General features: G+C 60.2%; 4 protein-coding genes across 4 annotated transcripts; 1 reads left to right on the top strand and 3 right to left on the bottom strand.

The window, feature by feature from the left end:
* Positions 1-6057: 6057 nt before the first annotated feature.
* Positions 6058-6258, bottom strand: SCHCODRAFT_02468452 (uncharacterized protein; the record flags this gene model as incomplete). Its single annotated transcript, XM_050342673.1, has 1 exon — positions 6058-6258. A coding segment is annotated over one exon (201 nt), but the record flags the coding sequence as incomplete, so codon positions are not given.
* A 405-nt stretch (positions 6259-6663) lies between these two features.
* On the bottom strand, positions 6664-6912 carry SCHCODRAFT_037162 (uncharacterized protein; the record flags this gene model as incomplete). The annotated part of the gene is made up of 1 exon (XM_003031206.1): positions 6664-6912. A coding segment is annotated over one exon (249 nt), but the record flags the coding sequence as incomplete, so codon positions are not given.
* Positions 6913-12854: 5942 nt separating this feature from the next.
* Positions 12855-15838, bottom strand: SCHCODRAFT_02505490 (uncharacterized protein; the record flags this gene model as incomplete). Its single annotated transcript, XM_003031207.1, has 3 exons — positions 12855-14384; positions 14850-15762; positions 15816-15838. 3 exons carry the CDS (start codon positions 15836-15838, stop codon positions 12855-12857), a joined length of 2466 nt encoding a protein of 821 aa, XP_003031253.1.
* Positions 15839-15864: 26 nt separating this feature from the next.
* On the top strand, positions 15865-17271 carry SCHCODRAFT_02629703 (uncharacterized protein). Its single transcript, XM_003030825.2, has one exon. It carries the CDS (start codon positions 16026-16028, stop codon positions 17079-17081), a length of 1056 nt encoding a protein of 351 aa, XP_003030871.1. The 5' UTR covers positions 15865-16025; the 3' UTR covers positions 17082-17271.
* Positions 17272-22429: the final 5158 nt, after the last annotated feature.

Here is a 22429-nt window from a genome sequence, read left to right as displayed (position 1 = left end):
ACTGTCCGAGGCAGAATCGAGCCAGTGATCACACTAGAGCGACAGCAAACGAGTCAGGAGTATATTCAGTGGTACAGAACGCATAACTACGCACCTAGAGCGACAGCAAACGAGTCAGGAAGAGAAAAGACTCGGATGCGCCGCTCTAGGCAGGAGGGACCGGCAAATGCCGAGGAAATATGTGGCGCTCGGCAATAACGCGCGAGCGCATAAGTAAGACTGTAGGTAAGCGTACAGTACCGGGAAAAAGTCCGAAAAATCACAGAAAAATACCATAGGCGCTAGAGAGCGCGTAGACACCAATTCCAACACACCCCCTTGATCGAGCACGTCCTAGCGCCCAACTCCAAGGCCAGAGAGCGTCGCCATATGCTGCAGTTTGACCCGGCCCAAGGCCTTGGTCATCATGTCAGCCGGCATGTCCGCTGTCTGCAGATGGACAAGGCGGATGCTGCCGCGATGCACCTCATCGCGCAGCCAGTAGAAGCGCAGGTCCAGGTGCTTCATGCGCCCATGATGCTCCGGGTTCTTGGCCACCTGCAGCGCCGAGTTGTTGTCGATGTAGAGGGTGGAGGGCGCGCTCTTGACCGAGTAGCCACACTCGGTCAGGAAGTTGCGCATCCACAGGATCTCCTGGCCGGCAGAGCACGCCGCGACGTACTCTGCCTCGGTAGTCGACAGCGCGACTATAGTCTGCAGCTTGGACGACCAGGAGACCGCTCCACCCGCCATCATGACAATCTGGCCGCTGGTAGACCGCCCATTGTCCGGGTTACCGCCGTGGTCCGCGTCGGTGTAGGTGTAGAAGAGCTCGGAGCGCGCATTCACCGCCTTGCCGTCGTAGGTCAGCTTGTAGTCAAGCGTGCCCTTGAGATAGCGGAAGAGGTGCTTGAGCGCGTTCCAGTGCGGGCGGCCAGGGTTGCCGGTGAAGCGAGCGAGGACGGAGACCGGGTAGGCGAGGTCAGGACGAGTGGCGAGGGCGAGCCAGGCAATGGCGCCGACAGCAGAAGCGTACTCCTTAGCGCGGGTAGACATGAACTCGATGTCCTCCGGCGTGACAGGAGCATCGGCGGCGCTGAGCCTGTGCGAGGGGTTGAGCGGAGTGGTGACCGGGCTGCACTCGGCCATGCCAAACCGCTCGAGGACGTCCGTGGCGTACTGGCGCTGCGAAAGAGACAGCGTGCGTTGGCTGCGCTCGCGCTCAATGGCAACGCCCAGTAGCCAGGTGGTAGGACCCAACTCGCGCAGCTTGAAGTGCTTCTTCAGCTCGCCGATGATGCCGAGCGCCTGCGCGTCAGTCTTGCACCCAATCGTCATGTCGTCCACAAAGACGGGCACGAGGATGCGCGCGTCGCCGCGACCGTACACCCACACGCTGTGGTCGCAGAGAATGCGCGTGAAGCCCATCTCTACAAGCACCTTGTTCAGCGTCTCGTGCCAGACATGACTCGCCTGCTTCAGCCCATAGAGCGACTTCTTCAAGCGCCAGACATAGTCCTTGTCAGGATCAATGCCGAGCTTGAAGCCGGGCGGTTGGCGCATGTAGATCTCCTCGGCCAGCTTGCCATTCAAGAACGCGTTGCTGATGTCGATGGAGTAGAGCACGAGGTCGTCCATAGCGGCGAGGGCGAGAATGGCGCGGATGGCGGCCCACTTGGGCGTAGGTGCGAACGTCTCGGTGTACTCGAAGCCGGGACGCTGCGAGAAGCCCTGCGCGACGCAGCGCGCCTTGTACCGCTCGATAGACCCATCAGCATTGCGCTTCACCTTGAACACCCACCGGCTGCCAATAGCGCGCTTGCCGGGCGGCAGCTCAACCACCTCGAACGTGCCGTTGTCGACCAGCGCCTGCACCTCGTCGAATGCGGCCTCGATCCACTTCGCCTTGTCCGGGCGAAGCAGCGCTTCAGCAAACGTCTTGGGCTCGCCTTGCTGCGGGTCCGGCGTGACTGTAGTCGCGAGGGCGAAGTCGAGAGCCTGTTCTACTGACCAGTTTTCTTGGGTGATGCCGCTGAAGACGTAGTCGAGGCCGGCCTGAAGAACGTGCGCTCCTGGGATGGGCGTGCTGTCAGTCAAAGCAAGCTCATCGTCACTCCCTGCCCAGTCCATCATCTCCTTCCTTGCCTGCTCTCTGTCCTGCGCCTGCTCATCCTGCTCTCTGCGCTCCTCTTGCACCCCCTGCTCGCTCTGCTCCTCCTGCTCCTCCTCCTCCTCGTCCACCTCCTCAATCTGGCCGGATAACGGCGCAAACCGATTAGGGGACGTCACCTGCGGCTGTGGCGCGGGTGTAGACGATGTAGCGCGGCCTGTAGAAGGCGGCGCAGGCTGCTTTTGCCAAGCGCGAGTCGTCAATTCGCGCTCGGATAAGCTATGGGTCGGCTTGGTTGCCCGAGGCAGACGCGACGGTGGCGGTCCGCTCGAGGTGGACGGCCAAACTGTCTCCCAAGCAGGGGACGGACTGCGCTCAGGGCGCGGTGCTGGCTGCTGCTCCTGCGCGCGCTCCTGTCTGCCTCTCAGCGCGGCCTTGCTAGGCGGCGCAGTGCGAGACGGGCGGGGTGCAGAGGGCGGCGGCGGACGCGCGCTAGGCGGCGTGGTAGGCTCAGCTGGCTGCTGAAGCGGCGTAGAGGGTGCCGGCGGCGATGTGGGCGGCGGTGTGCGCAACTGAGGCGCAGCAGGCGCGGCGGGCGCTGGCGGTCCGGATGGGGGAGGCGGCTGATCATCATAGAGCGCGACACCATCGTCATCTGCGCTATGACGATGGGTAGAGGGCGACGGCACATCACCCCCTTGATCAGCAACATCCCCAAAGTCCGGAGGGCCTTCACCTCGGTCTATAATCGCCGCAGTGATGAGGTTGAGGCTCTTGAGCGACGTCCCCGGCATGTAGCGCTCATCAAACACCGCATGCGACGAAATGACCGTCTTCTTGGTGGCCGGGTTGTAGAACAACCAGGCCTTGGTCCCGGGAGGGTACCCCAAGAAGATGCACTTCTGAGAGTGCGGCTCGAGCGCGCGCCGGTGCTTGTCCTTCACCAGGACGTACGCCAGACACCCAAAGACGCGGAAGTAGCCAACATCCGGCGTCTTGCCAGTCCAGGCGATGTGGGGGGTGGTGTCGCCAGGCAGAGCGGAGGTAGGAGCGCGGTTGGCGACGTGGTTGTAGGCGGCTATAGCATAGGCCCAGAATGAAGGCGGCAGCTTCGCTTCATAGAGCATCGAGCTAGCGCCATTGGCAAGGGTTAGATTAGCACGCTCAGCAACGCCGTTCTGATGCGGCTCATCTGGCTCTGTGATCTCCAACCGCCACCCCTCCTTCAGCGCCGTGTCCTTCATGACGTTGGAGATGTACTCGCCACCCCCATCGCAGCGCAGTACCTCCAAGCGCTGACCGCTCTCCACCTCAGCGGCCGCCTTGAACTGCTGGATAGCAGCCCAAGCGTCGCTCTTGCGCTTCAAGTACGCCACCCAGCGCCGCCGCGTCTTGTCGTCTATGAAGGTGATCCAGTAGAGGTTCGCCCCCTCTCTGGATGCGACCGGCATAGGACCCTTCAAGTCGGTGTGAACCAACTCGAGGGGACGCGTAGCGCGCTCTCCCGGACCGCGCGGTACCGCCTTGCGCGTCTGCTTCCCCATGATGCAGGGCTCGCAGATCGGGTCCGGCGCCTCCCTGCTGTCAAACCGCATGCCCCTCACCAGCTTGCGCTGCCGCAGCTTCGCAATGTCCCCATGGTTGACGTGCGCAAAGCGGCGGTGCCAGAGCGCAGCGTCGAGCGGGAGCGTGGTGGAGGCGGCGCGCTGCGCGCTGTGCGCAGGAGGAACGACAACGTAGCCGTCCAAGTAGCCCGTGTTCGAGTCGTCCACAGTAGCGGTGCAGACGAGCGCCCCAGCGCGGTAGAAGGCAACGCGCTTGTCCTTGATGCTGACCTCGTACCCCTTGTGCGCAGTGAGGTGGTAGATGGATAATAGATTCGAGGTAAGCAAAGGAACATGGAGGACGTCAAAGAACACGATAGGCGTAAGCAACTTCTCCCCCTCCACCGGCTGGTACTCCACCGACCCGATGCCCGCCGAGTAGACGATCGCACCGTTCGCTAGGCGAACAGGAACGCGATGCGGCGAGTAGGTGACGAACCAATCTCGCCGCGGCGTCATGTGTAGAGACGCACCTGTGTCGGTGTTGAAGTTAGCCGCAGCCTTGGACTGGAGCCACTCCTTGAGAGCGGGGGAGGAAGTGAAAGCGCTTGCCTGGCCAGCAGACTCGACGCGCGCAGCAGCGGCGGAGGTGGACGCGGTAGAGGACGCGTGAGAGGGCGCAGAAGGCGCAGAGGACGCGCCGGACGCATTGGCGCCGCCCTTGATCTTCTTCTTCTGCTGGCGCTTCGAGGTAGAAGCAGCGGCAGCAGCCTCCTCCTCCTTCTTCCAGTCCGGCTTGAACTTCGGGCAGTCCCGGATGAGGTGCGGGCCCTTGCAGTTGTAGCACTCGGGCGTGTACCCGGCGCGGTTGGCTGCCAGGGGCGTGCCGTCCGCCGTCATCCGGTGCGAGGCGAACTCACGCGCGATCATGTCCTTGACCGTCTCGTAGGTGAGCGCCTTGTCGAGCAGGAGGGACGTGTACATGTTGGCGTGCTGCGGGTTGGGGGAGGCGGCGAGCGCGCGCATGGTGACCATCGCCTTCAGCTCGAGGTCCATCGTGGCTAGGTCGTAGCCGGTCGCGGGGCGCAGGGACTGGACGCGCGTCATGGCCTCGTCGACGCGCGAGAGGAGGTCAGTGAGGGCGGTGGTGGCCTCGGCGTCGTCACCCAGGTTGACGTCGAAGAAGTCAGAGAGCGCGGCAAAGCGCGTGCCGGCCTCCTGGATGTTGAAGGCGGTCTTCATCGCGTCGTAGAGGTCCTTGGGTGTGCTGCGCTTGTCCTTGAACTGCGGACGAAGCGGCTCCTCCATGGCAAGCCAGAGCTCACCAGCAGCCTTCTCCAAGCGCTGCTCATACTCCTCCTGAGTGCGGTACTCCGCATCAGTGACTGCGCTGGCATCCTTGGGCTTGGGCTTGTCCGAGGCAGAATCGAGCCAGTGATCACACTAGAGCGACAGCAAACGAGTCAGGAAGAGAAAAGACTCGGATGTGCCGCTCTAGGCAGGAGGGACCGGCAAATGCCAAGGGAATAATATGTGGCGCTCGGCAATAAGGTGCGAGCGCAGAGATATGACTGTAGGTAAGCGTACAGTACCGGGAAAAAGTCCGTAAAATGGCAGAAAAAGACCATAGGCGCTAGAGAGCGCGTAGACACCGATTCCAACAGCCTTCGCTCTTGAGGCTGCTTCCTCCCGCAGGGCCGCGGTTGCCGAGTCCGTGCGCAAGGGTGGCGTGTCGGGCAGGCATAGTGTTGAAAACTGAGGCGGGTCACGCGAAATTCTGCTCAAGGGGTCGACATTGGAATGCACTCTCCCCGCGCGGTGTATAATCTCGAGACCCGGTGAGTAGGCTGAGAATATTGCCCCCCAGGAAGCGAGCCGCCTATTGCTATTCTCGTACGTCTTCGCCCACTGCAAGGCGCTGTGGTCGGTCACCAGAAGGATCGGTGCGCCCTCCAGATACGGCTGGAACTTGACGAGGGCCTCCTTCGCCGCTAGCGCCTCCCGCTCGGTGGTGCTATAGCGCGCCTCCGCGCCCTTGAATGTGCGCGACCAGTAGGCTACGACCCGCTCCACGTGCACCACTGTCTTGTCTAGCGTTGCCCCCCAAGGTCCCGGCTCCGGTATGTCCTTTGTTCGATTGGAAACCTTGTTCACCAGCCGCGGCACTGGCAGCTTCTTGTCAAAGGTGTCCTTGATCTTGTCGTACGTAGCCGTCCCTTTGAGGTCGCGCACCGCCATGGGCTGGACCTGCTGGAGAGCGCATCCAAGGGCGTGGTCCGAGGCGTCTGTGTATAGCCAGTAAGGCTTTCCTTCCACCGGGTGCCCGAGAACCGGAGCGCACTGAAGAGCTTTCTTCGCCTGCAAAAAGGTGTACTCCTGTTCCGCCCCCCAGCGCCACTGCACTCCCTTCCGCAGCAGCTCGTGTAGCGGTCCGCAGACGTCCAAGTAGTACGGGATGAAGGCGTTGAAGTATACCAGCATGCCCAAGAAGGTCTGCAGCTCCGAAGTGCTGGTCGGTCTTTTCATTTCGAGGACGGCTTTGACCTTCTCGTAGTGTGTAGACAATCCCAGACGCGAGACCTTGTGCCCGAGGAGGATAATGGAACCGTAAAATAGATGGCACTTTGTGGGAGACAGAGTGATGTTTGCGTCCTCCACCGCGCCCAAGACCTCATCGAGGTGCTCAATGTGTTCCTCAAACGAGCGAGAGTAGACCACGACGTTGTCAATGTATACGAGGGCGAACAACCACAGGTAAGGGGCCAGAACTGACTGCATGACGCGCTGAAATATTGACGGCCCATTACGCAGCCCGAAGGGCATACGCTTAAATTGAAACAGCCCCCGATGTGTCCTAAAGGCTGTCTTCTCGATGTCCTCGGGCGCCAACCGCAATTGGGTAAATCCGGACAGCGCGTCGAGCGATGAGAGAACTTAAGCGCCTGCGAGCGAGCCCAGGATTTCTTGCTGTCTCGGTATAGGAAATTCGTCGGGGATCGTGAGCTCGTTGAGCTTGCGGTAGTCCACACAAAAGCGCGGCTTCCTGTTACGGTACGTGATGACGACCGGCGCGCTCCAGGGGCTTTTTGATGGTTCAATCACGTCCTGCGCAAACCACTTTTTTATCTGCTCGTCCATCACCTCCTTCTTCGCCGGCGAAGAGCCTCTCATCGGCACCGCCACGGGGTGCACTCCGTCCCGCGTTCGTATTCGGGCCATTGCCGGGTGATTTCCCAGTTTTCCGTCCAGCGCAAAAGCCCCTTTTCGTTTTTCCAGCATTTTCCACGCCCGCTCCTTCAAATGCTCAGGGAGCCGTCCTGCGTCGAGCTCTTTGCAAAACTGCTCCCAGGTAGTGTCTTGCACTTCAGGCTGTTGGAATCGGTGTCTACGCGCTCTCTAGCGCCTATGGTATTTTTCTGCGATTTTACGGACTTTTCCCCGGTACTGTACGCTTACCTACAGTCTTACTTGTGCGCTCGCGCCTTATTGCCGAGCGCCACATATTTCCTCGGCATTTGCCGTGCCCTCCTGCCTAGAGCGGCACATCCGAGTCTTTTCTCTTCCTGATACGTTTGCTGTCGCTCTAGGTGCGTAGTTATGCGTTCTGTACTGTTTGCTGTCGCTCTAGTGTGATCACTGGCTCGAATCTACCTCGGACAGGTTATGAGCCCCGCGCTCTAGCTGCCCCAACCAGCCAGTTCCACACCCCGCCTCATATTCGCCGTCGCGCACGCAGTTCGCGTCCGTTCCTCTCCAAACAACTTCTAGTCACTCCGCGCCCTTCTCCCCTACACGTCGACCCCACACTCGTCCAGTTTCGTGTCCGAGGCAGAATCGAGCCAGTGATCACACTAGAGCGACAGCAAACGAGTCAGGAAGAGAAAAGACTCGGATGTGCCGCTCTACGCAGGAGGGACCGGCAAATGCCGAGGAAATATGTGGCGCTCGGCAGTAAGGCGCGAGCGCAGAGATAGGACTGTAAGTAAGCGTACAGTACCGGGAAAAAGTCCGTAAAATCGCAGAAAAATACCATAGGCGCTAGAGAGCGCGTAGACACTGATTCCAACATTTCGCGGGTTCGATCGTCCCCAACAAGCGTCCCTTTGCGCCATGTCGAAGCGTGACTCAGACGGCCGCCCCATCCTCACCCGCTTCAACTGGAGCTGGTGGGACAGCGAGATCCAGCCCTGGCTGTCCAGCAAGGGCCTCTGGCGCTATGCCAAGGGCGCTGTGACCAAGCCCAAGCCCAAGGACGCCAGCGCGGTCACTGATGCGGAGTACCGCACCCTGGAGGAGTATGAGCAGCGCTTGGAGAAGGCTGCTGGCGAGCTTTGGCTTGCCATGGAGGAGTCGCTTCGTCCACAGTTCAAGGACAAGCGCAGCACGCCCAAGGACCTCTACGACGCGATGAAGGCCGCCTTCAACATCCAGGAGGCCGGCACGCGCTTTGCCGCGCTCTCTGACTTCTTCGACGTCAACCTGGGCGACGACGCAGAGGCCACCACCGCCCTCACCGACCTCCTCTCGCGCGTCGACGAGGCCATGACGCGCGTCCAGTCCCTGCGCCCTGCGACCGGCTACGACCTAGCCACGATGGACCTCGAGCTGAAGGCGATGGTCACCATGCGCGCGCTCGCCGCCTCCCCCAACCCGCAGCACGCCAACATGTACACGTCCCTCCTGCTCGACAAGGCGCTCACCTACGAGACGGTCAAGGACATGATCGCGCGCGAGTTTGCCTCGCACCGGATGACGGCGGACGGCACGCCCCTCGCAGCCAACCGCGCCGGGTACACGCCCGAGTGCTACAACTGCAAGGGCCCGCACCTCATCCGCGACTGCCCCAAGTTCAAGCCGGACTGGAAGAAGGAGGAGGAGGCCGCTGCCGCCGCTTCTACCTCAAAGCGCCAGCAGAAGAAGAAGAACAAGGGCGGCGCCAACGCGTCTGGCGCGTCCTCTGCGCCCTCCTCCGGTCCCTCCGATGCGTCTTCGTCGACGCCATCCACCTCCGCCGCTGCTGCGCGCGTCGAGTGTGCTGGCCAGGCAAGCGCTTTCACTTCCTCCCCCGCTCTCAAGGAGTGGCTCCAGTCCAAGGCTGCGGCTAACTTCAACACCGACACAGGTGCGTCTCTACACATGACGCCGCGGCGAGATTGGTTCGTCACCTACTCGCCGCATCGCGTTCCTGTTCGCCTAGCGAACGGCGCGATCGTCTACTCGGCGGGCATCGGGTCGGTGGAGTACCAGCCGGTGGATGGGGGGAAGTCGCTTACGCCTATCGTGTTCTTTGATGTCCTTCATGTTCCTCTTCTTACCTCGAACCTCCTGTCAATCTATCATCTTACTGCGCACAAGGGGTACGAGGTCAGCATCAAGGACAAGCGCGTCGCCTTCTACTGCGCTGGGGCGCTCGTCTGCACTGCTACTGTGGACGACTCGAACACGGGCTACTTGGACGGCTATGTCGTCGTTCCTCCTGCGCACAGCGCGCAGCGCGCCGCCTCTACCACGCTCCCGCTCGACGCTGCGCTCTGGCACCGCCGTTTTGCGCACGTCAACCATGGGGACATTGCGAAGCTGCGGCAGCGCAAGCTGGTGAGGGGCATGCGGTTTGACAGCAGGGAGGCGCCGGACCCGATCTGCGAGCCATGCATCATGGGGAAGCAGACGCGCAAGGCGGTACCGCGCGGGCCGGGAGAGCGCGCAACGCGTCCCCTCGAGTTGGTTCACACCGACTTGAAGGGTCCTATGCCGGTTGCATCCAGAGAGGGGGCGAACCTCTACTGGATCACCTTCATAGACGACAAGACGCGGCGGCGCTGGGTGGCGTATTTGAAGCGCAAGAGCGACGCTTGGGCCGCTATCCAGCAGTTCAAGGCGGCTGCTGAGGTAGAGAGCGGTCAGCGCTTGGAGGTACTGCGCTGCGATGGGGGCGGCGAGTACATCTCTAACGTCATGAAGGACGCGGCGCTGAAGGAGGGGTGGCGGTTGGAGATCACAGAGCCAGATGAGCCGCATCAGAACGGCGTTGCTGAGCGTGCTAATCTCACCCTTGCCAATGGCGCTAGCTCTATGCTCTACGAAGCGAAGCTGCCGCCTTCGTTCTGGGCCTACGCTATAGCCGCCTACAACCACGTCGCTAACCGCGCTCCTACCTCCGCTCTACCGCCGGACACCACCCCCCACATCGCCTGGACTGGCAAGACACCGGATGTTGGCTACTTCCGCGTCTTTGGGTGTCTGGCGTACGTCCTGGTGAAGGACAAGCACCGGCGCGCGCTCGAGCCGCACTCCCAGAAGTGCATCTTCTTGGGGTACCCTCCCGGGACCAAGGCGTGGTTGTTCTACAAGCCGGCTACCAAGAAGACGGTTATCTCGTCACATGCGGTCTTTGACGAGCGCTACATGCCGGGTACGTCGCTCAAGAGCCTCAATCTTATCACTGCGGAGATTATAGACCGAGGTGAAGGCCCTCCGGACTTTGGGGATGTTGCTGATCAAGGGGGTGATGTGCCGTCGCCTCCTAGTCATCGTCATAGCGCAGATGACAATGATGTCGTCTCTTATGATGATCAGCCACCTCCCCCGTCCGGACAGCCTGCTCCCGCTGGTCCGCAGCTACAGACGCCGCCGCCTACATCGCCGCCGCGCGCCCCCACCACGCCTGAGCAGCCATCCACGCCGCTTCAGCAGCCAGCTGGGCCTACCACGCCGCCTAGTGCGCGTCCGCCGCCGCCCTCTGCGCCCCGTCCCCCTCGCACTGCGCCGCCTAGCAAGGCCGCGCTGAGAGGCAGGCAGGAGCGCGCGCAGGAGCAGCAGCCAGCACCACGCGCAGAGCGCAGTCCGTCCCCTGCTTGGCAGACAGTTCGGCCATCAACCTCGAGCGGACCGCCACCGTCGCGTCTGCCTCGGGCAACCAAGCCGACCCATAGCTTATCCGAGCGCGAATTGACGACCCGCGCTTGGCAAAAGCAGCCTGCGCCGCCTTCTACAGGCCGCGCTACATCGTCTACACCCGCGCCCCAGCCGCAGGTGACGTCCCCTAACCGGTTTGCGCCGTTATCCGGCCAGATTGAGGAGGTGGACGAGGAGGAGGAGGAGCAGGAGGAGCAGAGTGCGCAAGAGGAGCGCAGGGAGCAGGCGCAGGATGAGGAGGACGGGGACAGAGAGCGGGCAAGGAAGGAGATGATGGACTGGGCTGGGAGTGATGATGAGCTTGCTTTGACTGACAGCACGCCTATCCCAGGAGCGCACGTTATGCAGGCCGGCCTCGACTACGTCTTCAGCGGCATCACTGAGGAGGACTGGTCGGTAGAACAAGCCCTCAACTACGCCCTTTCGACCACAGTTGCGTCCGACGCGCAGCAAGGCGAGCCCAAGACATTTGCAGAGGCGCTGCTACGTCCCGACAAGGCCAAGTGGATTGAGGCTGCGTTCGACGAGGTGCAGGCGCTGGTCGACAACGGCACGTTCGAGGTGGTTGAGCTGCCGCCCGGCAAGCGCGCTATTGGCAGCCGGTGGGTGTTCAAGGTGAAGCGCAATGCTGATGGGTCTATCGAGCGGTACAAGGCGCGCTGCGTCGCGCAGGGCTTCTCGCAGCGCCCCGGCTTCGAGTACACCGAGACGTTCGCCCCTACGCCAAAGTGGGCCGCCATCCGCGCTATCCTCGCCCTCGCCGCTATGGACGACCTCGTGCTCTACTCCATCGACATCAGCAACGCGTTCTTGAACGGCGACCTGGCCGAGGAGATCTACATGCGCCAACCGCCCGGCTTCAAGCTCGGCATTGATCCTGACAAGGACTATGTCTGGCGCTTGAAGAAGTCGCTCTATGGGCTGAAGCAGGCGAGTCATGTCTGGCACGAGACGCTGAACAGGGTGCTTGTAGAGATGGGCTTCACGCGCATCCTCGTGCCCGTCTTTGTGGACGACATGACGATTGGGTGCAAGACTGACGCGCAGGCGCTCGGTATCATTGGCGAGCTGAAGAAGCACTTCAAGCTGCGCGAGTTGGGTCCTACCACCTGGCTGCTGGGCGTTGCCATTGAGCGCGAGCGCAGCCAGCACACGCTGTCTCTTTCGCAGCGCCAGTACGCCACGGACGTCCTCGAGCGGTTTGGCATGGCCGAGTGCAGCCCGGTCACCACTCCGCTCAACCCCTCGCACAAGCTCAGCGCCGCCGATGCTCCTGTCACGCCGGAGGACATCGAGTTCATGTCCACCCGCGCTAAGGAGTACGCTTCTGCCGTTGGCGCCATTGCCTGGCTCGCCCTCGCCACTCGTCCTGACCTCGCCTACCCGGTCTCAGTCCTCGCTCGCTTCACCGGCAACCCCGGCCGCCCGCACTGGCTCGCGCTCAAGCACCTTTTCCGCTATCTCAAGGGCACGCTTGACTACAAGCTGACCTACGACGGCAAGACAGTGAACGCGCGCTCCGAGCTCTTCTACACCTACACCGACGCGGACCACGGCGGCAACCCGGACAACGGGCGCTCGACCAGCGGCCAGATCGTCATGATGGCAGGTGGAGCGGTCTCTTGGTCGTCCAAGCTGCAGACTATAGTCGCGCTTTTGACCACTGAGGCAGAGTACGTTGCGGCGTGCTCTGCCGGCCAGGAGATCCTGTGGATGCGCAACTTCCTGACTGAGTGTGGCTACTCGGTCAAGAGCGCGCCCTCCACCCTCTACATCGACAACAACTCGGCGCTGCAGGTGGCCAAGAACCCGGAGCATCATGGGCGCATGAAGCACCTGGACCTGCGCTTCTACTGGCTGCGCGATGAGGTGCATCGCGGCAGCATCCGCCTTGTCCATTTGCAGACAGCGGACATGCCGGCTGACATGATGACCAAGGCCTTGGGCCGGGTCAAACTGCAGCACATGGCTGCGCTCTCTGGCCTTGGAGTTGGGCGCTAGGACGTGCTCGATCAAGGGGGTGTGTTGGAATCGGTGTCTACGCGCTCTCTAGCGCCTATGGTATTTTTCTGCGATTTTACGGACTTTTCCCCGGTACTGTACGCTTACCTACAGTCTTACTTGTGCGCTCGCGCCTTATTGCCGAGCGCCACATATTTCCTCGGCATTTGCCGTGCCCTCCTGCCTAGAGCGGCACATCCGAGTCTTTTCTCTTCCTGACTCGTTTGCTGTCGCTCTAGGTGCGTAGTTATGCGTTCTGTACTGTTGAATATACACCTGACTCGTTTGCTGTCGCTCTAGTGTGATCACTGGCTCGAATCTACCTCGGACACAGGCATCTCCGCCGTCTTCGGTCCGACCTGCTCCTGCTCATTCAGCACACTTTGGTCCTCCTCCATCTCTTGGCGAGAGAAAGACCGCTTCCACGACTCGTACGACGCGGCGTCAGGCATCGGGAACGTGCGCTCCCCTTTCTTCCACGCCTCGTAGCTGTGCTCCTCGGGCATGTGGAATTTCGGATGCACTTTGGTCTCGTTCCATTGCTCTGCCTTTGCCCTGGGCTCCGTTGGCGGCTCCTGCGCTACTTGGCTCGCGGCCGCCATGAACGCGGTGTGTTGCTGATATCGGCGTAGCTCTTCCTTGTTCTGCGGTCGATCGAGACACTCCTCTGCTCTGGTTACAGTCCCTAGCGCCTCGCCCTCTTGAATGAACCGAGGGACTGTCGCCGTGTTGGCTACCGGGACTACCGGTGCGTTTGAGGAGATGAGCGTGTTCAGGACCAGAAAGGGGCGATCTCGGCTGGACGAAAGGAGCTCCTTCTCAACAAGCCACTCGCCCTGCTCGTCAAAGGGCCCACGGACCGGCACGAGCGCTACTGACTCGGGCTTGATGAGTACTTGTTGCGCGGCTCGGATCGTGTGGTCTTCCTTTTCCGCGCGCTTCTTCTTGTCCTTGAACGCCTTTTGGTGACGATGGCGCGCCGCCTTCTTCAGGAAGCTATGCGTCGGCCGTTCTCCAATATACGCCTTTTCCACGCTCTGCGCCTCCTTGTGGAGAGCCGCCGTCTGTACCAGTGGCTGCGCCGTCTTGGTATACTCGGTCTGCCCAAAGGTGATTGTCGTGCCTTCCTCCAAGCTACGGTTGACTGAGAGCTCGTAGGCCTGCTGAAAATCCTCGCCTAGGAGCACTGGCACCGTCATGTTGTCGACCACGTACATGGTCACGTCCATTTCCACGAGCGTGCCCCCATCCATTCGAATCAGGATGGGCATCTGACAGTAGCCGCGTATGGAGACGGACTTGTTGGTGAGCTGCCACAGCTTCGTCTTCGCGCCCTGCAGGAGCTTGGGCAGTTGCTTGAGTGAGTCATAGACCTTGCCGCTCAGTAGCAAAATGCTCGCGCAGGAGTCCATGCGCAGCATCACCTCAAATTCTCTGTCCGACCCAAGAAACCCTTTCACGCACAACACGGACGCCCCCATCGAGTTTAGTTTTTTGATGGACTTGATGCGCGGCTTGAGCTTGACCTTCCCGGAATCGTACGGCTTCGGCATCTCCTCCAGTGCCTGCGCTACCAGCGTATAGATCCTATCCTCCTCAAATTCGGACGCCCACAGCGTTGGGTGTACCTCCTCACTGACTACTCCTGACCGCTCAGCTTCCGGCTCCTTGTAGATGCTCTCCAATATGTGGGGCGAGTCTGCCGGTAGGAGTTCTCCCTTGTACCAGTAATTGTCTTCAATTTCTTCTATAGTCATCGCGAAGCTTGGCGTCTGCATGACGTACGCGACCGGCGCCTGCTCCTCGGCCTCCTGGGTCTTACACCCCTCCCCCGCCTGCTTGGCTGGAGGATTTTGTCCGAGGCAGAATCGAGCCAGTGATCACACTAGAGCGACAGCAAACGAGTCAGGAAGAGAAAAGACTCGGATGTGCCGCTCTAGGCAGGAGGGACCGGCAAGTGCCGAGGAAATATGTGGCGCTCGGCAATAAGGCGCGAGCGCAGAGATAGGACTGTAAGTAAGCGTACAGTACCGGGAAAAAGTCCGTAAAATCGCAGAAAAATACCATAGGCGCTAGAGAGCGCGTAGACACCAATTCCAACAGATTTGGGTCGCCCTCTCAAAACCCTGCTCGGCAATGTAGTATGTGACGTTATACGTGTGCTCGGCCTCCGCGTCCTCGACCAAGAGCCCTTCCCCTCTGCGATCCAGGAACGCCTGCCAATGCGGACACTCCTTGTTCCAATGATAAGGGCTGCCGCAGGCTCGACACGGCGCGGGAGGCATCTGTTTGCTGCGCACCTTGTTGTCACGCGGGAATGGAGGTTTGCTCGGGGGCCGTTGACGTTCGCGCGCCGAGACAACATTGTACGCAACCGCCAACATGTCACCCGCGACCCCTTCGTCGTCCTCGGCTTCGTTGGATCCTCCTGCTTCCCCTATGGGTTCGACCTCCGCGTCAAAGGCTGACGCCGAACGACGCGCAAACATGCCCGGCTTGCTTGCCGAGGAGGAAGCAGCCTGTCCCAATTCCTTCAGGACGGAGGCGATCTGGGACCTCAGCTCTCCTCCCGTAGACTTCGACGAGTTCATGAGCTCCTCCTCAAACTCGAGTACCCTGCTCGACAGCTGATCGGTGGAGCGAATCGTCGACGGCACCAGCACGATGCCCCAACTCAAAGGGGCTACGCTGAGGATCAAGCGGACCTCCTCCCTCGAGTTCATCGGTGCGAAGGCCAACGCTCGTGCGGTGAGTATACAACGATAGATGAACTGGCTGGGTGTCTCATGCCTGTGCTTGGGCTCTTGGTACGAATGGAATTGAAACTCGGTGGCTAGCTTTTTGACCCACTTCAGCCCCAAGTAGTCGCGCTGCACAACGTATAAGAACTTGTGAGCGCTTCGCTTCATGTAGGCCTTCAGCGAGTCGGACAAAGTCATGAACCACTGCCAGACGGGCGAGCCCGACTTCAGCTTTGTCCAAAGCCAGAATCCCACCGCCCTGTTGAGATGCCCCCCACTGTTCGCCAGCCCGTACACCATCAACAGGTACTCGACCACGGTGGCCTTATCTCCATCCCAAGAGGGTACTTGATCCGTCTTCAGGCTCGCTTGTACGGTCAGCACGGTCAGCGGGTAGGGGAGCAGAGGTGCAATGTCCTCTTCGTCGTCGTTCAGGTCAATGGTGTCGTCCGAATCTGTTGGAGTTGGTGTGCTTGGACCAGCCCAAAGGGGATATTTACCTATAGTCACGTATCACGCTGTCACTTAGCCTTGTCTTTGACCGTCATCTTGTGGTCTGTTGTTTGTGTCCTCGCCTCCCATCTCAACAGGTTATAAGCCCCGCGCTCTAGTCTTTACCCGAAAACCCCCCAGACCTCTCAGAACTCGCTTTTTCCTCCAGAAAAACCCATTCTCTCATTCTCAAAAAATTTTCACTCGATCGATCGGTCTTATCTGCACCATCCACCACTCATCATGTCTTCCCTCCCCTCCTATGCTGTCACTATCTTCCAGCAGTCGGAGAAGCTGCGAGGCGAGGCCAACTGGCACTCGTTTGCAGAGGCTTTCATCGACTTCTGCACTGGCGTTGGTGCTGACCACATTGTGGATGACTCTTTGCTCGATTCGTCCAAGAAAGCACTGGACAACGCCATCGGGTATGTCCTCTCTGGGATGCTGGAGAAGGATGTGAAGGATGGGGTGCCAGGGAAACGTGGTGGCCAGGACCTGTACAAGGCGCTGAAGGCGAAGTACACTGCCTTGACCAGGGCCCGGCGCGTTGCCGCACGCAAAGCGTTTTACCAATGCTCTCACGACTTCCCCACCCAGTCGCTTGAGCAGTTCATCGTCGAGGTGAGGGCCAAGGCGCAGGTCCTGAAGGATATGGGTATCACCATCTCGGACACCGAGATTCTGGACGTCATCCTCATGAACGTCCACCATGCCTTCATTGCCACTACCACCATCCTCCTTGCGCAGACCACCGAGCCCAAGCTCGACGACGCTATCTCCACCCTGACGTCTTCCCCCGCGCTCAACGTTGACGTCGTCAAGAAGGAGGAGTACTCTCCCAGCCCGCTGCTGGCCGCAAATGCGGCACGAGGGTCGCGTGCACCGCGGCATCCTGATGGTCATCAGGCTGACCTGACTGGAGGATGGGTGGACGACAAGGGCTACCGCTGGTGCAACGTCAACGGTGACGCCTGCCATCGGTGCGGGCGTGCAGGTCATATCGCCGCCTTCTGCATGTACAACATGCCCGAGGCCATCCGGCAGAAGATCTCGGACCGCGCGCATCTCAACGCGAACATGGTCAGTTCGCTCGCGGTCATGGAGGCAGAGGGCGAACACCAGCACCTCGCCCAGTCGGCTTATGGTGTGTACACTATCCCAGCTCGTCGCTCGCCCACCCCCGCTGCCTCTCGCTCGCCATCTCCACCGCTGCCATCTGCCGATGATGCCGACGATGATGCCTTCGACTTTTCCGGTGCCGGTGGATCGTGGGGAGGAGTCTCTAGGCTGTACACGTGATGGTAGGATTTGGCTGGTTAGGTGGGAGTTGCTGGATTAGGTGGGAGTCTCTCTGCGGTCCGGCGCACAGGTGGGAGTGTTGGAGTTGGTGTGCTTGGACCGGCCCAAAGGGGATATTTACCTATAGTCACGTATCACGCTGTCACTTAGCCTTGTCTTTGACCGTCATCTTGTGGTCTGTTGTTTGTGTCCTCGCCTCCCATCTCAACAAAATCATCTGAGTCCTCTGAGTCGTCGTCGTCCTCCTCGCCGTTGTCGCCTCCGTCGGGGGGATCTCCGCCTCCTCCTGACGTCCAGCTGATGCTGTAAATAGGTTTCAAAACTAACCCGAGAACTTGCGTAATGTGGTTTGAAATCTACGCGACGTGATCACGGGCCCGGCAAAAGCCGAGCTCGCCCGCCCTCTGCGCCAGCCGCCGGCCCCAGGCGATGCCCTTATAGGGCACCGACGCCGTGATGCGCGCCGTGCGCGCGTCGGGCGGCCCGCGTGACACGCGTCACCCCGCGGATGCGTCACGCGCGCCCCGCTCCGCGCGTCGGGGGCGCGCCGCGTGCTGCCGCGACGCCTCGTATCGTGCGTAGTATGTTAGTAGATGAATAGAATATCTATCTAATGTATGTCTATGTACGAGAAATGGGGAAAAAGAGGGGGAAAATGAGAGAAAGCGCGAACCAGCGCGGGCGAAAATTTTCGCCCGCGATCGACGCGCTCCTGCTGCTCGCAGAGCGCGCGGGAACGCGTCGAAAAGGGAGGGGATGGTAGAGAGGCATCCCCCCGAGCTACGGGCGCCCTTTCGCGTCGAGAGACGCCTCCGCGGCGCCACATAGCAGGCGGGGGGAGGGGGGGAGGGCGGGTAGGGCACAAAACTCGCGCTCAGGGGCATAGCCTGACCCTCGCGGGCGGCAGGCCCGCTACAGTGCATGCATGCATGCCTAGCGTGGCCCTCGCTGCGTGAGATGTAGTAAAGGGGGCAAATGTGAGTGCGGGATGAGGGGAGGGGGCGGGGGAAGTGGGGCACACGGATGCACGCGGACCAGCATTTGCGCTGGCAGCCGCTCTCTCGGGATGTGTCTGAGACGCCATGAGCGCCACTCGCAAGGTCCTAGCGCCTGCAGATAATGTCCGAGGGCACGGACAGAAGGGAGGCGTAACACGATGCGCTGTTGCACGCTACCCGCGCACCTTCCCGGTATCCCTCACATAGGAGCAGAAGTCAGTAACACATAACATAGCGGGCGCGTACACGCACCACGCCTCCCCCGCCTCGCCGGTCTTTCTGGTACTGTTGCTGTGCCGTGCTCGTTATGCTTGCAGATCGAGAACAATGTTACTTTTTTCAGGTCGAGTGGATGTGAGTGGGTCGGGATGAGGGGAGCAGGGTGCGGGACGAGCGAGAGGAAGGGGAACGTGCGCGGGGCGGTGGTCGTAAGCAAGGGCAGGTACAAGCGGGATCGCGTGTCGTGCTGTTCTTGGGGACCGCAGATGTTGTTCCTCGGGACCGCGGTGCCCGGCCCGGATGTCTGACGCCCCCTTCAGCTGCCTCTGCAGCATGCCGCGCGCCGTTCTGTGTTCAAAAAAGAGTATGAGCGCTTTCATATAAAGTAGAAGACCATATATATGAATTTTGGTTGGAAGAAAGCCAGGAGATCACACTCAAATTGTCGACGCTCATCAAAATTGGGTGCTCAGCTACAAAGTTTGTAGTATACGATGATATCCTAGGCAAATCAATATTGCAGTAGTACATGGAAGGACACCCTAGACTTCCCCCTACGCATTCCAGCTTGTTTGACGCAAATCTGATGAGATCCAGGGGTGGAGGAGCGTGAAATGTCTGTGGAAGCGCACGATCAGAGGGTGGAACATCCAGTCCCTCGAAGGCTTCACACACCAAACCCAAGTTTGGCCTGTCCCCATGATCTGTACCTTCTAAGACTTCTAATATCTATTCAAGCGAAAGTCTACTAATATAATATGAGTGTATTTTGCATTCAGAGTGTCCGCGGTATGTACCCGAGGACGTCGAGCTCGACGACGACGAAAGTCGGGCATCGGGCCGAGTGTCCCACCTTTTGCAGTAAGGTGGATTTAAATCCACCCCGACAATTTACGTACCGTCGATTGAAATCTTTCGCGACGTGAAAACGGCCCAAATCGCGACGCCGGGCAGCCCGACGCAGGTGCCGGGACGTGCCCTAATAGGGCTCCGGGGCCGTGATGCGCCCCGCGCGTGGCCGCGGTGGCGCGGGAACGTCACGCGCGCGCCCCCGGACGCACCGGGGTCGCGCCGCGTGCTGCCGCTGCCGCCGCCGTGTGTTGCAGCGAGCGCGAAAAACGTATGTAAGAGATGTATATACAGACTACATACTATATTTCAGAAGGGGTAGGGTGGAAAGAACAGAAAAGCGGGGAAAAAGCGCGAGCGAAAATTTTTGCTCGCGCGCGACGCGCTCCCGCGGCTTGCACAGCACGCGAGAGCGCAGGAAGATAGTAGGGGAGGGAGAGGGAGTATCCCCCTAAGCTACATGCACCCATTCGCGTCGAGGGACGCGTCCGCGGTGGGCATGTAGCAGGTGGAGGGAGGGGGTCGAGTTCGGGTTCGGGGCATCCTTGGTGCTCCTTGCGCGTTCGAAGCACAGGGTATAGAGGATTAAGGGCATCACCCGAGGGTGAGAGGCCGCTACAGCCACGCAGGCGCACCAGAACCGCGGGGCGAAGACTCGCCCGCGATCTGCATGACTGCGCCTCCCCAGCTGCCCCGCGTGTTGACAACGCGCGTGCACGGACGCGGGATGACGTCATCCCAGCCCCCATCTCTCCCGTCGAAGGACGAGTCAGAGGGGTAGGGCAAGGGGTGCGAGACGCGCCGCACGCGACAGTTCGGCACACTGCGCGCGCAAGCTGTGGTGGGCTGCGTGCACAGCGCACCGAAATGGCTGCCTGGTTGCGCGAAAAGCATATCCCGCGACGCGAAATATCGCCGCGAAGGCGATTTTCCACAACAGCAGGGGTGGGGAGGGAATGGGGGGAGGATAAGCGCTACCCAACACCCGCACCGATTGCGATGAACGGGAGCGTGGGAGGGCGCGCGATAGCCATAGGGGTATTGAAAACTCGCCTATGACGCGTCAAGCACCATATGCGAGACTCTCGCGCCCTCGGACAGGGTCAGAGGGCAAATATGACGAAAGGAGGGGGACAATGTTGCCCCCGCTTCCTTCGTCTGGTTCTGGTCCCGCTCCTGCCCCTTCTCCCTTGTCCGCGCCGCACTATTGTAGTAGTTAGTAATGAAATTGAGCGCGGGGCGCGTTCACGCACCCGGAACCCTCCTCCTCATGTGGCTCGTTGGCGTTGCCGTTGCTGTCTTTTCGTCGGTTTGTGGGGCGCGATCGCGGGCAAATGCCTTGGCGAAGGCTTAATCGAGGTGTTGAGAAGATGAAAGAATGTGGGAGGGGTGCCTAGGAGGGAGAAGGGGACGATGCGGACAATGGGGTGATGGTTAAGGACGAGGGACACGCGTTCTCGATGCGTCGGATGAGCGGACCGGCCTCTCAGCCCGTCTTCCCCACGGTGGCGTCGTCGTCTTCGAGGGCCTCAGATTCAGGCCGAGAGGTAGATATTGACGAAATCTCTTCAAAGTATATTACTAGATTTGTGTTGGAGACGATATAGAAGCTTTCGTTCAATCTGAAGGCCAGCAAGGTATCCAGACTGAGCTCGACATGGATGATGCATCAAGTACCAACTGATCCCACCTCGAGGATCATCTTCAGGCGTTGTTTTGCCTCCCCCACGCCCGTTTCATCATCGATTCTGCTCAAACTACCTACAATGTGTACGTGGCAAGTAATAGTGTTATCCTATGTACGAAAAGACGGGGGGAATGACCTCCATTGATTCTAAAACCTGATAAAGCACTCTAAAGTGCTTGGATTGCGAGTACTTGCATGATTTCGAGCCCTTCCCACTATCCCTCTCACTTCAAACTTCATAAGGGTACTATGTACTACTACTAATGTCGTTTGCAGGAGTTTTCAGGGTCCTTGGTTGCTTTCGGCCTCTTTCCGAGGCCATTGAAGACAACGACGATGAGCCTCGGGTCCTCGGTCCGGCCTCCGCGCGGTCCCGGAGAACAACATTTGCGGTCCCGAGGAACAACACGTTGCGCAGTCGCGATGGCTGCCTCCGTCTTCAACGACCACCGCACCCCTCGCCCCGCCCTCCCGTGCTGTCTCCTTTATCCACCCCTCCCCTCCCATTCCCATCACCATGCATCCTCATTGTCGAGATAAAATCAGGAAATTCGCCAAAAATGCGCCGCGCGACAGCGGGCAAACCCAAATGACGCTGCGATATCGTGGCGCGCGGGAGAGGGCAATGGTGCGTGAATGCGCCTATTTCTACTATCTGCTTCTAATATCTACCCTCCCGAGCGGCGGGAAGCGTGAGGGGGACATGCAACGTGCAGCTGCGCGCGTTGCATCCTCCTCCCCCCGTCTGCCCCTCCCCAACCCTCGCACGTCACTCATAGGGGTGCAGGCTCTGCCCATGACGTGCGACGGCGCCATGGGTGTGCCTTACACGTCCTGCCGTCAGCCAGAGCGCACTCGCGCGAGCTACCTCCCTGGTCATCTCACCTCCCCCCTCCCGCACTCTCCCCTGACCGTCTCGCGCACCCTCATGACCGCGCTAGGCACTGCTTAGGCGTAATTCAGCGTGCGCGGCATGCACTGTTTCTGATGGTGGACCCACACATAGCGGCGTCTTCCTCGCAGCCACCCACCCCCCTTCCCCCCTAGCTACGTAGCCACCGCGGACGCGTCCCTCGACGCGAATGGGTGGACGTAGCTGGGGAGGATACTCCCCTGCTACTCCCTGCCCTTGCAAGGGTCACCTGCGCGCCACGCAACGAGCGCGAGCGAAAATTTTCGCTCGCACTTTTTCGCTTTCTCTGCTCTATCCAGCCCCCCTCCTGCTCACCTACACGATATGGCTACTATATACGACCTATTATATCTTTCTGTGCGCTCGCTACTGTCACGAGTGGGTATTTGTGGACGCCTCTGACTCATCTATACCGGGCTGTGCTTAAAGCCCATGGACAACAAGTATATACAATGTCGGTAGCTTACGCGTCCCTCTACCTACCTTTCTATTCAGTCCGTTGCGTTGTCGCCTTCCGGTCCGTGTCCGTGTCTGTGTCGACTGTGCCTCTGTTGCCAGTCTCCGAGCCCCTTTCCACTCTTGAAAGGTTATGAGCCCCGAGCTTCGCTAAAAATCCCGAAAAAATCTTCATTCATCTTTTTCCTCTCTTCGATCATATTCTCTCCCCTCACCTCTGCCAACT

This window comes from Schizophyllum commune (genome assembly GCF_000143185.2).
Source record: "Schizophyllum commune H4-8 unplaced genomic scaffold SCHCOscaffold_7, whole genome shotgun sequence".
NCBI lineage: Eukaryota > Fungi > Basidiomycota > Agaricomycetes > Agaricales > Schizophyllaceae > Schizophyllum > Schizophyllum commune.
Note: the sequence above shows the minus strand (reverse complement) of the source record. Positions and strands in the feature narration are given on the sequence as shown.

Coding starts and splice junctions, on each gene's coding strand:
- SCHCODRAFT_02629703 (XM_003030825.2), top strand. CDS start 16,026: ATGTCTTCCCTCCCCTCCTATGCTGTCACTATCTTCCAGCAGTCGGAG.